Source organism: Saccostrea echinata, unplaced genomic scaffold (assembly GCF_033153115.1).
Source record: "Saccostrea echinata isolate AGI-Se365-2 ecotype Australia unplaced genomic scaffold, CSIRO_AGI_Sech_v1 ptg000009l, whole genome shotgun sequence".
Lineage (NCBI taxonomy): Eukaryota > Metazoa > Mollusca > Bivalvia > Ostreida > Ostreidae > Saccostrea > Saccostrea echinata.
In genome coordinates, this window is record NW_026889758.1 from 31,618,597 (window position 1) to 31,636,913 (window position 18,317).

At 34.8% G+C, this 18,317-nt stretch overlaps 1 protein-coding gene across 1 annotated transcript in view; it reads left to right on the plus strand.

The window, feature by feature from the left end:
* The first annotated feature begins 3,811 nt into the window (after window positions 1–3,811).
* Window positions 3,812–18,317, plus strand: part of LOC133182647 (uncharacterized) — an 86,994-nt gene continuing 72,488 nt past the window's right edge. The window contains exons 1-4 of the mRNA XM_061317494.1: window positions 3,812–3,884; window positions 3,977–4,135; window positions 8,711–8,869; window positions 13,261–13,333. Of these exons, the coding sequence (XP_061173478.1) occupies window positions 3,812–3,884; window positions 3,977–4,135; window positions 8,711–8,869; window positions 13,261–13,333 (464 nt within the window). The remainder of the gene's footprint in view (window positions 3,885–3,976; window positions 4,136–8,710; window positions 8,870–13,260; window positions 13,334–18,317) is intronic.

An 18,317-nucleotide genomic window follows, 5' to 3' on the forward strand; every position in this document is an offset into this window, starting at 1 on the left:
ATTGACTTTCAAGGCCTCTTGTTCAAGTAAAGCGACATTGCTTTCAAAGAATATTATTGAGATGAGGAGTAAATATGATGGGTCAATTTTAAAAATCCTACTCTGTTGTGACTATGAAATCTCCAAGCCAAAGATTAAAAAATGCCTGAAAGCTTCCATAGGTAAGGCAAATATGATAGAGATTGTTCGAATCATTTTCTAAGGGACAGAAATGTGACCACAACAATCACAGGAATTTTCAAAGAAATTTTAGGTGGAAAAGAAAGAGCTTGCATAAACATAAACTAAAAATTGTATTTCAGGTAAAAGTTATTCTACTTGTACACTATGCTGATTGTATGAATGAATGCCCAGTTGATGATGGTTATGTCAGAAGGGGACCCAATTGCTGCAAGACCATCAAATGTAATATAAGTGAGTAATTTTCAAGAAAGCTGACCACATACTCACCAGAGTATCTCAACATTGGATATGTTGACAAACTGGGATATGTGGACATTCGTCTCACAGTCCTGAATGTATTTATTATGCACCATATATCAGGTAATTTTGACACGCTGTAAAAGTAGGTGTATTTGACAGATCAAAATAATTTGACATATATATATATAATAAAGTGCCAACAATTCCTTAAAGCTATATTCGCTGCATTTTTGAGAATATTATTTTGCTATTAAAATGTGTTATCATGATACATTTGTAAGTAATTTAAACCTTTTTGAGCTATAAGACAGAAATAAAGTATCAAATTGTTTCATTATAAAGGATTCTATACAGTCAAATATATACTGTGAATCTAGGTAGTCTGCAGGTGCAGAATGTGACTACATGGTAAGTGAGAGCCTTGCTGAGTCCATAAGCATGTCAATGATGATGTATGAGGGGTGATCAAAAAGTTCGCGAAGCTACTCTATATTTACAAAACCACAATTCAGATCAAAATGAAATTTGGCACACTTATAGTCATAAACATGTTCTATAAATAGCAGATGTTACGTAATGTTTGCTCCATGCTTGTGATGTCACAATGTGAAAATGACGTCAATATGTAGATGACTTGTCACAAAAAATGTTTAACTCAATCGTACTCAAGCAACAAAGGGCTTTAAAGTTTAACGTATATCTTGGAAATTCCTTTGCAGTAGCATATAATAATTTGAACAAGGTTTATGAAGACTCAAGACTTCCCAGAAGTTCAATCATTAATTGGAATGATTGTTTTCGTGAAAGAAGGGAGATGGTTAAAAATGATGTTTGTTCTGATGCCCAGTGAAAGTGATGTGTCCTTAGTTGAGCAATTTGTAATGAAAGATTGCCAAGTTACAGTTAGAAAAATAGTTGAATATCTTAATAATATAATTATTAAATACCTAAAATATGGTTTACTTTAGACTTTAAACATATCAGATATGTTAAAGAAAGGAGTTGCCCATACTTTATCAATAATGGATAAAAGACACACCCAAGGCAGAGGAGTCGGGTTCTGATGGTCACCATGCTCATTCTTGGAAAAGATATCCTTATCCACCCATCCTATGCCGAGATTTGGCCATTTGTGACAAATGGACTTGTTATAAAAAATAACTTGCATGGTAGGAAATATAAGACTCTGAAAAATCTTTTAACTTCTGTGAACAGAGCGCTATGGAGCATGTCAAGTGAACGTCTGGATCACCTGATTCGAGCGTTGGCAGAATGATGGCAGATGAGCATTAAAATTGGAGAGGACTACTTTTAAAAATAATAAACACTGAAACCTAATTTTATTTATTTTATGGAAGTACTTCACTTAGTTCACGAACTTTTTGATCACCCCTCGTATTTCGTCCGTCGGTGTGCGTTGTGCAATGTGCATTAACATTTGAACATTTTCAGCTTCTTCTCTGAAATCGCGCAACCAATTTCAGGCAATTTTGGCATGTAGCATTTATGGGTGAAGGGGAACAAAAATTGTGAATTTCATGGTCCCTTCCCCCCTGGGGCCTGAGGGATGGGGACAAAACCACTAAAATTAATGCAATCTTTAAAAATCTTCTTTACTCTGGGACATCAAGCAGTCAAACTGTTGGCATGATTGTAATTAGCATTGAGCTCTCTACCAAAATTGTGAAATTTATGGCCCCAAGGTCAGGGGTTCTGGTGCTAGGGTGGGGCTCTGTTGAAAATATAGTGAAAATGTGTTATTTCTTTAAAAATCTTCAATAAGAATTTAGCAATTACATGTATAACGAAATTTTAAGTAGGCAGTAGTTATGTAAAATCAAAATATTCATTAGGGGATTTAATTTCGTTATTTCGTTGTTGACATTTAGCAATGAAAATAAATCCCACAAGAAATTTTTATATGTCTATATATTGAATAGGGTTTGAAGCAATGAAATTTAATGCCGCAAAACCTTTATAGATGACAAATCAATGAAATTTTATCCCCACGAAGTAAGTAGAGTAAATTTTATTTTTGTAAAGCTAAAATAAAATAATTTGTTGCATAATTAAACTTATATTTAAAAACCTGTCAAGTACTAATAAGCTGATTAAAGATCACACAATTTGATATCAAAGAAATATTTTTTCCTGGATAAAGAAAATTTTCCATCGATGATAATATTATTATTTGTTTTTTAAATTCATGAAAGTTTGGTTGGCAATCTTGAAAAAACAACTTAGAAAACTAGCATAATCTGTAATACATGTAGTCTTAATTAAAGGAACACCTGTACTGATATGGGGTCATGTCCTTACCCTATCCATCAAAGTTTTGTGGGTAAAAAAAAAAATTGTGCATGATTGTGTAAAGTCTTGCTCCCCTCACACAGATCAATGGCATAGTCAATTTCATAGAAAAATCTGGTTTTCTGTTTTGCATGTAGGTCTGATGGATTTTGGAAACTTTGATCACATGATAAGTTAATTTAGAGGGGTCCTTATTCTTTGAAAATCAGAAAATACTCTTGGGGACACTTCTAGGGGGTAGGGGCACTTAAACATTATTATTGTGCTTCCTGTCAGTTTGTCTTACAATCAATACCCAACTATTTTTGCATAGTGTTCTAAGGATTTATATAGTGTAAGTATACTATGCCGAAATAGTGCACAGCTTCTTTTTCTCAAGAAAATCTGATAGCACCCACACCGGGGATCAAACTTATGACCCTGAGATTGTCAGTTCAACGCACTACCGATTACGCCACAGATGCCATTATCTAATACTTTCTATTTTAATGTATGTAAATGTAGTTTCATATATTTGACACTTGAGAAAAAATCAAAAAATTTTTTTTTTTCTAAAATAGTTTCATGCAACTTTTCCCCTCTTTTAACTCAACTAAAGTTCTTTGAAACTATCTGTACATTATACCTAACTGCATGAAACAAAAGAAAAAAACTGACATACATGTAGCACAACATGACTTCATAATAAGGGTATACTAACATGTTTAAGAACCAAACAAGAATTAGTGTAAGGGTAGATGAAAGAGTGGGAATGGAAAAAAAATATTCAAACAAATTTTGTAATTATTATGATGACAGTTTACACATCAATACACAAACTGAGTCCAGGGAATATTGAAAATGCTTGATCGTATGAAGCTAAGTAAAAGAACGTAAATAAAATTTATTAATAAGATTAGACCTCTGTACAAGGGAGTTTATTTAATTTGTCGTTTTCATAAAACAGTCAGCATAATAATGTTAACAATAGTTAACATTATTATGCCTCCAGCTCATGCACCATGTATCAAACCCTGACTACTATTTAGGCATAGTACATGCAAAGTACAACACTATTATATAAATATTGTCTCAAGCCATGGTCCAGAGTCTGCTCATAGCTCTCTTTTTCTCCAGAATGGGAGAGGATTGCACCAGAATGGGAAAGGATTGTACATTTAGGCTGTGGTTTGTGATGATGATAGTACATGTATTATCAAAACATGTACCAGTTTACGTATATCGGTATGTACTTGTCTTGTAGATGAAAATTATATTCTGTGTAATGATGGCATTGAACGAGGACAGGACCAGTGTGTTCCATGTCCAAATGGCACTGTAAATCAAGATGCAATTGACACAAAAGAAGTTGATTATCATCTTGAAGTCTGCAGAAAACCTGACTGTGTCTGTGGCCCTGAAGGTAAGTTTTCTCATTTGGAAATCTCATAAGCTACCTCAATTGAGCCATTGATTTACGTTGAGCCATTGATTCATGTAAGTACCTGTTAAGGTTTTGTCATTTTGATAATGTATCAGGTGGCTACAAACACCTAAATTTTTAGCTCTTCTTGTCAGAAAACAGAAGAGCTTATGCGATAGTAAGGTGTCCGTCGTCAGTCCATCTGTCTGTTAATCCATCCGTATGTCTGTAAACAAATTTCAAATTATGCTACTCCTCCTACAGTTTTGGTTTGATTTAAATATTACTTGGCACACATTTAAACTACTCAAAGATACATATTTCTTTTAATCGGTTTTTCATTTCAATGAACTGTGTTGCCATGGTTACAAAAAAAGAAACTTCTGTGAAATACTTCAAAACACTACTCTTCCTACAGTTTTGGTCTGTTTTCAATATAACTTGGCACAAAAGTAGATTATACTGAGATACTTAATTCTGTGTATCAGTTTTTGATTTTGGTGAAGTGTTGCCATGGTTACTTAAATTAAAAATTGCTGTGAAATACATTCAAAAGGCTACTCTTCTTAAAGTTTTAGTCTGATTTTAATATAACTTGGCATGCAAGTAGACTATACCGAGATACATGATTGTCTTTATCGGTTTTTGATTTTGATGAATGATGTTGCCATGGTTACTAAAATCAAAATTTATGTAAAATTCTTTTAAAAGGCTACTCCTCAGACAGTTTTAGTCTGATTGCAATAAATCTTTCCACAAAAAAGGGACTAAACCAATGATCTTTATTGCTGTTGCAAAGTTTCAAGTCCAAGTGCTACTTTTATCTTCCTTTGTTATAAGTACAAACCAGTAGAGGTACAGTCTAGTCAGAGGCTTCTGGTTATCAGTAAGTAGCAAATAAAGCCCTGGAACAAAAATGCTACCCCCTCTTTAGGAAGAGGAGAACAATGTGAAAAACTAGACCAGGATTCAAACCAGGGCTCAATTGCCCAGTTGGATGGCTCAATTGGTAGAGTACCTAAGTAGTGGTCCCAGGGGCCCTGGTTCAATTCCTCATCTGGTCTGTTACATTTTTAACTCACCTGAGCCAAAGGCTTAAGTGAGCTTTTCTGCTCAAAGGACAAGATAGGCTAAGACCCCTTTTTGGCCCCTGGTTTGGGGTGTCTTTTAGAATGATACAACAGTTTATCAATTAAAAACCTGTTGTCATCCCTGCCACAAAATGAGTATTGTTTCTAAGTTATGGGATACACAGAGGTCACAGGAAGGTTAGAAAATATGTAAATTTCCAAATTTTCTCACTTTTATGCAAATTTTCATCGATTTTACAGCACATTTTGGTTCAGAAAACATAGAGCACAAGCTTGCCTATCTACCAAATTGATATATTTCATACACTAGTATGCTTCTTATGTATAAAAATCTCAGATAGGCAAGCTTGTGCTCTATGTTTCCCAAAGTGAAATGTCTCAAAAATATCTCAAATTTGATGAAATTCGGCCAAAATTGAGGAAATTCGGGAAAATGTCTCACTTCTGCACCCTCTTGTGGCGTCCGTGTAAGCTTTGAATTAAAATTAGTGCTGGTTTTAAAACAAGCATCATTTTAAGTTCTTAACTACAAACTATCACAATTTTAACTGTATTCTGATTTTTATATCAATTAAGGGGCCAGATCCGGTCGTTAGCATACCTTGTCCTTTGTCCATTTTCTGTCATCGCTGTTGTTAACTTTTTTCAATGTCATCTTCTTCTCCAGGCCCCAGGATCATGAAACAGACTTAGACTTAAGTCAAATTTTCAATCAGTTGTAAAATGTTTATTAATTATTGACTTAATCTCTAAATTTGCAGATAGCAACACTTTTGTGAAGCAATATTGAAAAATATTTTAATTTTGGTCTGCTTGACATTTACAACATTTTAATACAACTGAAAGATTTTGACTTAAGCTTAAGATGTTTCATGATCCCAGGGCCAGAACCACTGGGCCAATTTCAACCAAAAGTTGCGGCAAAGTATTCTTGGCTAGAAGGGGATTCAAGTTTGTTCAAATGAAGGGTCATGCCTTCTTCCAAGGGGAGATAATTACAAATAAGTGAAAAATTAATGGCATCTTTTAAAAATCTTCTTAAAAAACCAGTGGGTCAGAAAATCTTAAACTTTTGTGGAAGCATCCTCGGGTAGTGTAAATTCAAGTTTGTTCAAACCATGACCCCAGAGGGTAGGGCGGGACTGCAATAGGCAATCAAAGTTTTACAAAGGAATACAAAGGAAAAATCTTTTAAAATCTTCTTCCGAAGAATAACAAAGCCATGATTGGTCACATTTATGTGGAAGCATTCTCAGGTAGTGTAGATTCATAAAACTTAGACAAGCTCACTTTTGATCTCTGTCTCACTTTTCTGAAAATTTATAGTGAAACAGTAAGACTGTGATCAAAAGTGAGTTTGTGTTAGTTTAATGGTGCTGGAGCCTTGTCTTTATGTACTGTTTTAATATACATGTTTCTGGTATCGCATGAAGGTGTTTAAATGGCATGAAAGTTGTTAAAAAATAATTGATACAACACAGCATCAGTGAAAGCATCATTGGTCATTACTTGTAAAATGTTCATTGGACTAAACACCATGCACCTTGACATCAATCCTTTTGATTCCACATGAGACTTTTTAACCACGTTTATACATGTAACCTATATACCCTGTAAAAATGTTTTTTTTTTTTTACATTTTCCAACAGTGAATGAAAAGCTCCCCTCTTTCTGGGAGCTGATGAAGTAATAATAATTTTTTTTTTTTTAACATTAGTTCTTTAATGAGATTAAAATGCCTGGGGTCAAGTAACAAGTATTATTTCAGTAGGTTCAAAAAGTATTTTCATAAATATTGTGAAATACAGGCATCTTATTTTCAGTATACATGTATAATCGGGGTAGGTCATACAGCAATCTACTGATATACTGGTAATATCATACACCTCTACATGGTGGTGCTGTCTATTTTTAAAAGCTGTAACTCTGAGGATGTAAAAATCATAGAGTTCAACTCATTAGTTATCTGGCAAAAAATTTCTAGATTTGATTATAAAGCCAGGTGTAAATTTTCACACACACACATGAAGTTGGGGGGTAAATTACATGATCTCACAATTCATTTGTCTCTTTAGCAAAAATCTAAATAACATGATGCCACGATGCATCATAGCACATAGTAAATCTTATCAATAGTTTGAGACACCAATTTTGGAAATGCCAATGGTTATAAAATTTATTTGGATACATAGGCAGTCTCTTCCAAAATCCACAAGCCTGGGGTTCAAGGCCAGTAAAATCGACTGGGGGTAGAAAAAAAATCTGATAAGTCCTACAGGCAGCTCTTCTGAGCCAAAGGCTCAAGGAGCTAGTGCTATGGCCATTTGTGTGGTGTGCCTAAACTTTTTAGAATATGGGCCATATCTCAAGAATCCCTTGACCAGTTTTTGTCAAATTTGTCACAGAGTGTCCTTGACCAAAGGGCTCTTGTTTACACTAAAACTAGGGATGTGACCCTTAAACAAGGGGATATAATTAGGAAAATATAAACAATGTTTTTTGAGTCCTTAGAATGTGTCATCTTAAAAGTAGGTCACAGTGACCTACTCTAAGATTTCAAGACAATATCTAAATATTTCAAATAATAAGAGGCTTAAAATCATCAAACTTTGTCAGTTGAGGCATTTTGGGTCTTGGGAGTGTACTAACCAAAAAGTAGGTCACCATGTCCTACTTTTGGAATCTCATTACTATATCTGAATATTTAAGATAAAAAGAGGCTTCAAATCATTGAACTTTGTCAGTTGATGCATCAGAGTGTTTTAACCAAAATTTAGGTCATGATGACCTACTTTTGGAATTGTCTAAATAAACAGGATAGATAGAGGCTTCAAATAGAAGTGACAGGTTATACAATTTATCAGAAGAGTGATTCAAGGCCCTTGAGCCTCTTGTTTTTAGCTCACTTGAGCTGATGGCTCAAGTGAGCTTTCCTGATCTAAATTTGTCCGTTGTCTATCGTCATCATTGTCATCCTTGTCGTTGTTCCATACACCCTGCAGCATTTGGCCTCAGACTAAGTCAGAGTACTTAGAATACGACTCAGGGTAAATCTTGATTACTCTTGATTACACTTGATTAAACCAGGATAACTAATAATGCAACACCACCAAACTTGCTTGAGATTTTACAACTGGTCTACATATGTATTTGGATGAGTGATCAGATTAAAATGTTTGGATCAGGTCCATTTACATTTAACTAGATGTCCTATCTTGACCAAACTTGGTATACTAATCTTAATGGGTAAAATATACCCGGTGTTCATACTAATCTTCTTGGGTAAAATATATTCTTGCTTACCTTCTTTGGTAAAATATATTCATACTACTAACCTTCTTCAGTAAAAAAAAATTCAAGGTTTTAAATGTTGAACTTGTGTGTAAACAATGGATCTTACCAATCATTGATTTGAAATGAGATTTTACCTCAATTTAAGTTAATTGTCAAGGTGATCTTTAACTTGATTACCATTGTTTTCCAGAAGCTAAACTTGTAAATCCTGCAGAATGTTGGGTCACTGGAAGAAAGATGTGTGAGTGTGACAGAGACAGAGGCTTCTGTGGCCATGATTATATGATTTGCAAGAGGTCATCCAAATTGGAGGATTCTTTAGAAGAAGGAATTGAACTGACTCAAGATTGTAAGTTGTTTTGCTTCCTCTTACACTGGTGACAATAAACATAAAACAAGCTTAATACTGAGTATTGATGTACATACTTTCAAAATATATTAATGTTATTGTATAAACATTAAATCTAAATATGCTCCTCTGAACATAAGAATTAAATTTGAATAGTTTGTGCTCAAAGTGTGTCAGCTGTGCTGTAGTTTATTGTAGAATGTCATATTTCTTATGCATTGAAATCAACTTATCATAAGATATGTGAGATTTATCTTAAAAGTTTTGAAAGTTCATAAGAGAATAATGTGAAATTTTTTACACAATTGTATTTTTAGGTCACTTAAGTCACTCAGGTGTCCTGTTGCTATCTGTTTTCGTCAGTCCTCAGGCATTTTGAACATTGGAATTTCTGAACCAGTTTCAACGAAACTAATTTTGGCATAAAGCATCTATGGGTGAAAAGAAACAAAAGTAGTAAATTTCATGGTACCTGCCACCCAAGAGGCCTGAGGGATGTAGCTAAAAGCATAGAAATTTAATGCAGTCTTTAAAAATCTTCTTCATTCCTAGACATCAAGCAGTCAAACTGGCATTAATGTAATTAAGAAATAAGATATCATTTTTAGATGATATTTTATTTTTTATATTTATATTTTATACTTTTATTTGTGTTGCAAAGAAAAATACGCTCTATTTAGACTTTGTTATGAAAATGCAACATAACGTACATGTACCTACGACGTCATGTAACGTCACAGTTGGAACTTTCTAAATGGCTCGCACAGTTTGCTTTCTATACGCAAGAAAGTCTGATCACATGACCAACTGCATGTCATTGAAATTTGAATGTCAATTTAAATTGTTCTGTCATATAAGGAAAGACATTTGCTAATGTAAATATTAAGCATTGAGTCCTCTACTAAAATTGTAAAATTCATGGTCCCTGGGTTAGGAGTTCTTAAGCTGGGTGGGATCACAAATACTTTAGAAAGCTTCTTCTATCCCCCTGTATATTCAGCAGACAAATTAAGTGCATGGTTATTATGAGCAAGGGTGCCTCTTTGAAAATTGTGAAATTTATGGGTTCTGGGTCAGGGGTTCTTGTGTTAGGGAGGGGGCTCTACTAATTATACAGTGAAAATGCATTATTTCTTTAAAAATCTTCTTCTCTGGTTCGTGATAAGGAGGCCCCAGTTCAATTCTCATTCACCATGCAGTGTCAAACCTAAGACGTAAATATAGGTAGTGACTGTTCCTTTGCCAAGTGCTCAGCACTAGAAGTGAAAGTCACGGGTCTTTCAGATGAGACCTTAAAAACCGAGGTTCCTTGTCACGGTAGGTGTTGGATGGATAAAGAACCCTCACTGCTCAATGCCTGAGTGCCAAGTATAGGTTTAAATTTGAAGCCTTTTACTGGTATATGGTGATGTCTCTATATGAGTGAAAAATTTTCAAAAGGGATGTAAAACAATATACAATCAATCAATCAATGAAAATTTTTCAAAAGGGATATTTAACAATATACAATCATTCAATCAATCTTCTCTGGTCCTGGCTATTAAAAAAAATAAATGCATATTATGATAAGCAAAAGTACCTCTTCCATAACTATGAATTTCATGGCCCCTGGGTCGGTTCTCAAGTGTTAGAGTGGGATTCCATTAATTACATAGTGAAAATGCATCATTTCTTTGAAAATCTTCTGTAGTAACTATGCTCTTGGGTATTAAGCAAAGTAAGTGCATATTTATAATGAGTAAGGGTGCCTCTTCTTAAATTCTTTCAAAATCTTCTCTGCTCCTTGGAATTTAGCAGATAAACAAAGTGCTTGGTTTAGGATGAGTAATTATATACCCCTATTCAGAAAGTATAGTATAGACTATAGGATTTAAGTTATTATTTTACCTGGACAAATTCCCATTTCGCACACATTTTTCCTACTAGCAATTTTCAAATGTGTGCGAAACGGGAACAAACCTATTGATCAGATAGTGGAAATGCATAAATTCTTCAAATTCTTCTTTTCTGCCCTTGGGTATATAGCAGACTAATTGCTTGGTTATGATGAGCAAAGGTGCCTCTTCCAAAATTATGAAATTCATGGCCCCTGGATAATAAAAATTCATTAATTCTTTGGAAATCTTCAATGCTCAGGGTTGTATTATACTCAGGTGACTGTAAAGGCCCTTGGGTCTCTTGTTAACTCTACTGGTCACAGACCAGAAGAGCTTATGCAATATTAAGGTGTCTGTCATCTATAATTCTGTCTGTCCCTAAACAATTTAATAGGTCACCTGAGTCACTCAGGTGACCTATCACTATCTGTTTTCATACATTGTCTTTCATTGTTTAATTAACATTTAAAACATGTTTTAGGTTCACTCATGATGTTTTCAAATACTTTATTATCGGAGATGTGTACAGGTCGAGTACCACACTAGAATAACACTCAAGTGTAACAAATGCATTTGGGTTTTTATAGCCGGTAAAATTTGGCTAGGAATCTGATAGAAATATTGCGGTATCTGAAAGAAATATGGTGGAGAAAGGTGAATGGGGATAAATTAAGTTTTTAAGGATGAAAATGTTTGTGTATTTAAGAGTTCATGTCAGCTTTAATACAGAAGCATCTTAAGGAAGTGTATAAATTCAAATTTGTTCAAATCATGACCCCCTGGGGTAGAGTGGGGACACAAAAGGGGATCAAGTTTGATGTAGGAATACATAGTAAATATCTTTAAAAACAGCAAAGCTATTATTAGTCTAGTCATATTATAATTGTATGTTTACATAAATTGACATATTCAAAATTAAGTGCGATCACTGGGTATAGAGTGGTTGGCACAATAATAATTTAGTGTTACACATATCTGCACCATGTATTGCATTTATTTATGATTAATGGTAATCACAAATTAGCACATTGTTGTCTGCGCCAAAGCCGCTAAAATATGAAGCCCGCTTTTTTAAGTACACATACAGTATTTAAGAAGCATCTTCAGGTAATATATTGGATTCAAATTTGTTCAAATCAAGACCCCTTAGGGTAGAGTGGGGCCACAACACAGCATCAAAGTTTTGCCTAGGAGTATAAAACTATGATTAGTCATATTAATACAGAAGCATTCTGAGGTATTGTAAATTCAAATTTGTTCAATTCATGACCCCTGGGGTATGTGGGGCCACATAAGGCAATAAATTTTATACATAGGAATATATAGGAAATTTTTCCAAATCATTTTCTATAGAACAGCAAAGTTATGATTAGTCATATTAACACAGAAGTATCCTCTGACCCTGCTGACAGGTAGTGTAGATTCAAGTTTGTTCAAATCATGACCTGGGGCAGGGCAGGCCACAATAGATAATCAAGCTTTTGCATATGAATATGGAAGCATCCTGGGGTAGAGTAGATTCAAGTTTGTTCAAAACATCCTCCAAGGGGGTTTGGTGAGACCACTTATATATTTTAACTTTTTAATATTGAACTGATTTCTGCTTTTCCCTAGCAGTAGCCAAAGTGCTCAGGTGAGCGATTTGGCCCATGGGCCTCTTGTAAGTTTTGTTAATATTCCTAGCATTTTATACGAAAAAAAAAAAATTCTCTGATCAAAAATATGTAGGACTAAAGTTCCAAGATATTAAATTACAAATAAATGCATGCATATGAATAATTTTCTTCTAATTATCCTTAAAAATAATTGTTTCTTTATGATTTTGTTCACATTTTTTAAATTGAATATTGTGTGATTTAAATTGATTAATTCACATATGATTAAAAATTGAATTGTAATAAATAATCTTGAAGTTAGAGGTTCTGACCAAACTTTTTTTCAAAAGATGGCACATGACATACCTAACTTTTTCTGTCCCGTTCTGTGTCAGGGTTCCAATTTTCTGTGGTGAAACATCGGAATCTCAAGCCTAGCACAAATCAAGTTACATGTGATGCATGTATGGTCCTAAATTGTGGTCATTTTGACAGTCAAGGTTTTGAAACAAAAAGAGTTTACTGAAATTTTTGTCCTAGAATAATTAAGTTTGTAATGCAGAGATACTTGTCAGGGTGAGCCATGACCTTGAGTGAAAGCAAAGATTATGCTGGATAAGCCATTCTTTAAAAGCTTTTGAATTGCAGAGGCTCCTACTAATAATATCACAAATACATGTATTGTTTATTGAGAGAACTATATAGCATCATCATATTAATTGGACAATTACACTAGGTCAAGTTGTGGTAATTATGTAATTGAATAGAGTTGCAGTAATTTGATATGGGGAATTCTCTCCTCCCCTGTTGTGAGTTTGTTGGGAGTTGGGGGGGGGGGGGGTAGTATTTTTGTCTTGATAGGATGCTCCATAAGCTAGTTTAAATCCAAAATTGTATAAGTTAAATTTTCTCTTTACAGGTACTTTTGAGCCATGCAAGCCTGGATTCTTCAAAGAAAAGAAAGGATTGGGAAAATGTGAAAAACATCGAGAGTAAGGAAATTTATTTCTTCTTCATTCCAAGAGCAAAAGGTTTAATAAGTTTCATTTTTCATGTGAGTTTGACTGCCAAAAGGTTTATCTGACATGTCAGGTATACTACATTTTATGAAAGGCATTTTCAACACATGACAATGTTTTCATCATCTAAGGACATTGGCAAGGTTCCTGGTTATCGTTTAGAACTTTCGAAGAACTCTTGAGTAGGTTTAAATGTACTAAACAGGCTATATTCTGGATCGTTTAACGTACCAAGCCAACCTTCTTTCTATCATGTATTTTGACTGAATTGATTGAAATACATTGTCATAAAAATATTGGCATGGATTTATTTTTATTTTTTATGCCTCGTTACTAAATGCTGCTTCCTTCACACATCCTAAGAACTGTTCTCAGTCGGTTTACCTTTCAGCATATGTCACATCTTTGCCATTCCCAGTATACTGAGCATAACTATGGTAAATGACGACCTGTTGGCTCTTTGTCCTTGAATACAATGTACAACAAAGCCATGACTACTTTTCTCTCTGGTTGTAAGACAAGATGATTTTACGCATTAAATGAAGTACATGTGCTTTTATTTACCTCTGTAACATACGCTTTATTGATTTTCACAACTTAGAGAATTCTACATGGGAGATCTCTCAATCATTATTTTATAAGTGAAAAACCCATGTATTAAACATTTTTTCTCTAGAAAACCCTGACTTGCCAATGTCCTTAAGGAGGAATGCCACACCAAAATTTTAATTAATCACAGGAGTTTGCATACCTATCAATTTAACCGAAATTTTCAGTAAATAAAAAAAAAATATGTAATACCTATAATTATTATAGGTATTATGTATTTTTTTTTATTTACTGAAAATTTCGGTTAAATTTATAGGTACGCGAACTCCTGTGAGTTAATAATAGATCTTTAAGATATCCCTTTTTAGCTCACCTGAACCAAAGGCTCAAGTGAGCTTTTCTGATCGAAATTCGTCCATTGTCTGTTGTCGTCGCCGTTGTATTCTTTTCACAATTTCATCTTCTTCTCCAGAACTACTGGGCCAATTTCAACCAAACTTGGCACAGAGTATCCATGGGTAAAGGGGATTCACGTTTGTTCAAATGAAGGGCCACATCCTTTTCCAAGGGAAGATAATTACAAATTAGTGAAAAATTAATTGCATCATTAAAAAAACTTCTTCACAAGAACCATTAGGCCAGGAAAGATGAAACTCATGTGGAATCATCCTCAGGTAGTGTAGATTCAAGTTTGTTCAAATCATGACCCCTGGGGGTAAGGTGGGGCCACAATGGATGATGAAAGTTTAACATAGGAATATATAGCAAAAATCTTTAAAAATCTTCTTAAGAACAGCAAAGCCATGATTGGTCATATTTATTTGGAGGCATCCTCAAGTGGTGTAGATTCAGGTTTGTTCATATCATGACCCCAGGGGGTAGGATGGGGCCACAATGGACGATCAAAGTTTTCCATAGGAATATGTAGAAAAAAATCTTTTTAAGAACAGCAAAGCCAGATTCAGATTTGTTCAAACCATGACCCCCAGGGGTAGGGTGGGACCATAATGAAAGTTCAAACTTGTAGGAAAAAATGTCACAAAGAAATATGTAAACATCTTTTGTTAGTGTAGATTCAATTTTGTTCAAAACATAACCCCCCTTCCCCCGTCCCTTTTTAGGGGTAGGTCGGGACCACTTATGCATCAAAGCTTCTCAATACTGAACTGAATTTTGAGTGATGTGGCCTATGGGCCTCTTGTAAACTATGGTTTCAGCATTGAAAGACCAATATTAGCTCTTGATTGTTTTATATAATTTTGGGGGGGGCATTTTTTTTCAGAGAAAATGAAAAAAAAAGTTTGATTAGCAAATAAGATGTTTCATGGTTTAAAATTTGCTGTCAGGAAATATGACTGTCTAATAAAATATGTAAAGAAAGGCTGGATATTATGCAATTCCATATACGACAGCCAACTGCATGCTTACTGCCAACTGCTTACTGCCAGCTGCTTACTGCCAACTCACTGCTTACTGCTACTGCTGATAGATGATATTGCCTGTTTTGTTATCTTTAATATATTTAACACACATGCTTGAATATACCCTATCATATATTATATTTACTATAATAACAAAAATGGCGGATTCGGTAATTTTTTAATGGTGGAGGGGAGGAAGGAATAAATAGGAGAATGAGTACTTCTCCTTAAACACAAAACATCCAACTCCCACATTTACTTGCGAGCAAATAATTCAATAGCTCTTTTGACCCGGGGAGGGGGGGGGGGGGCTTAAAGGCTTATATAATGTCTGGAAAAAAGAGGGAGGGAGGGCAAACTTTTAGTAGGATCTTAAGTACCATTTGTTGCTTTATGCATTAATACCAGAATTACTAATAAAAAACCCTAATACAAGGATTAATTTTACTCTATACATGTAAAAACAGTTTAAAGCAATTTCCATGCAGGGAGGGGAGGAGTGTTCATACTTCATGTAAGAAGTCATGAAAAATCAGAAGAAATGGGTTGGTGGGTGGGAACTAAATTTATCAAAAAAAAAATTATCTGCATTTGTCCAAGACAGTACTTCTGGTAAAGTCATCTGCATTGAGCGGCTTTTATACTAGACAGAGCTTCTGGTGAAGTCAGCAGCATTGAGCAGCACTTCTCCAACATAGACCTTCTAGTAAAGTCCAATAACATCTGAAAAAATGAAGGGGGCAAACTTTTAGTAGGATCCTAGATACCGTTTGTTGGTGTATGCATTAATACCAGAAATGCTAATGAAAAATCCTAATACAAGGATTAATTTTACTCTTTGTAAAAACAGTTGGAAGCAATTTCCATGTGGGAAGGGCATGAAGGAATAGCTGGAGGGGTGGGGGGAGGGAGCACAAACCAACAGAAATCCCTTGGCAAGGAATAAAAAAGGTCACTAGGCATCATTATTGAGGTAACACTACTGTATTGTATATGTTGTCAATTTATTGGGGACACCCCCACCCCACCACCACCACCACCACCAATGTTTTTACTCTAACATTAGCCATTAAAATGATTTAAATTTGCCACAGAGTATCCTTGGGCCATTAGGGCTCTCATTTACTGTATACTAAAAACAGGGATGTGACCCTGGGGAGATAATTAGGAAAATAAAAACAAAAGTATTGGTTGCTAAAAAAATCTTCTTCTCAAGAACCACAGGGAAGATTCTCACCAAACTTACACAAAAGGATGAAGATATGTTGTAGATTAATAATTGTTCAAGGCATCACCCTAGGGCAAAGGGCATGGTCTCAAGGTCACTTCAAAGTTGACCAAAAATTATGTTTTGTTAAAACATGATATTTTGCTTTCTTAAGGTTAATGTATGAGTAATGCTCCATTCCTTAAAAGTAATGGAGCCAAAGCCCATTGCTTTTAAGGAATGGAGCGCTATGAGTATATTAAATCACGTAAAATCCACCTTTTAAATGCTTGTCATTATTGTTTGTTACAGTCCCTGAAACATTCTACTTTCCCACTTGAGCGGTGAGCGAACGCTGAACGAACGGTGAACGAACGCAGAGCGAACGGTGAGTGAACGATGTGTGAACGCTGAACGCAACTTGGTGAACGATGTGTGAACGGTGAGCGAACGCAGAACGCGAACGGAGCACAAACACGAACGCAAAGTGAACGGTGAACGAATGGTGAACGTAAGATGAACGATATATTCGGAATGCCTCTGATCTTTTCCTTGCATTGAAACTATTTTATTGTTTTATAATGTCAGGTGCAAAAAAAATAAATCAATCAATAATAAATATAAGTAAACCAATAAATGAATGAATAAATAAGTCAATAAAATAAATTCTCCAATATTGTCCTGAGAAATACGATGCATGCACATTAAGTTTTTAATCACACGATTTTTATCGCATTAAAACATTGCAATTGTTGCTGAACACTGAAGTATAAGAGATATTTTTTTTTAGTTGGAAAATAAAAATGTTTACTCTTATTTGATAACAAATCAGAGAAAACTTCTGACTTATAAAATGAATTAAAGTGGTTGTAACATTCATTCCTATATCTCCGTGTTAAAGCGATTTTGTGTAAAGTAATGAAAAAAATAATTAATTACAAAGGTCAGTGGACGTTTTGCATTTATACGCTCGTATTTTGAATTTTTAATACAATAATATATTATGTGTCATTTCTATTTTTCATGATGATTTATTCAGGCCCCGTAGGAAGCAAATTCGGTTTGGGGGGGGGGGGGGGAGGGGGGGGCACAGTCATTCATTTTCAGTTGATAGTTGAGGGGGCACTACCAAAAATTTCCTGACAAGCGAAAAAAAAGGTCATCAGACTTTTTATTGCGGGGGGCACAAGCATATAGTATCTATGTTTACTATAGTAATCTATATATCGGCAAAATTATTGGGGAGGGAGGGGGCACGGCTCCCCCTTGCCCCCCTTCCCCCACCCAGGTTCCTACCGCCATGTTTATTGAGCAGACTTCTACATTTATCTGTAGATGGCCGTGATTATACTCTGACAGGATAATACAAAGATACATATTCATATTATTTGTTATAAATTCAATTTTCAGAACTTGATATTCAAGTAATATGCTGTTATAGTTTTTATTAAACAGACAAATGAGAGAGAGATAGATATTCCGTTTTAGCCCCCCCCCCCCCCCCCCCCCCCATTTCAGGCTTCACTAAATATTTGTACCTATATCAAACAAAAACTCTGAAATTTTTTTCTAAATATATCAGACAGTGAAAGTAACTTTTTTTAATCAACAAATCATATCCATTTGTTTGACAGTCATACTCGTTTTTATTTTCCTGCTTCAAGTTCACACGAAGTCCACGTGCTTGTCCGGTCAATCAAAATCATTCGACACTGTGCAGGTGTGAAAGTTTCGTCACATCGAAGACGAAGTGCGAGTATTACCAACAAGTTATAACATC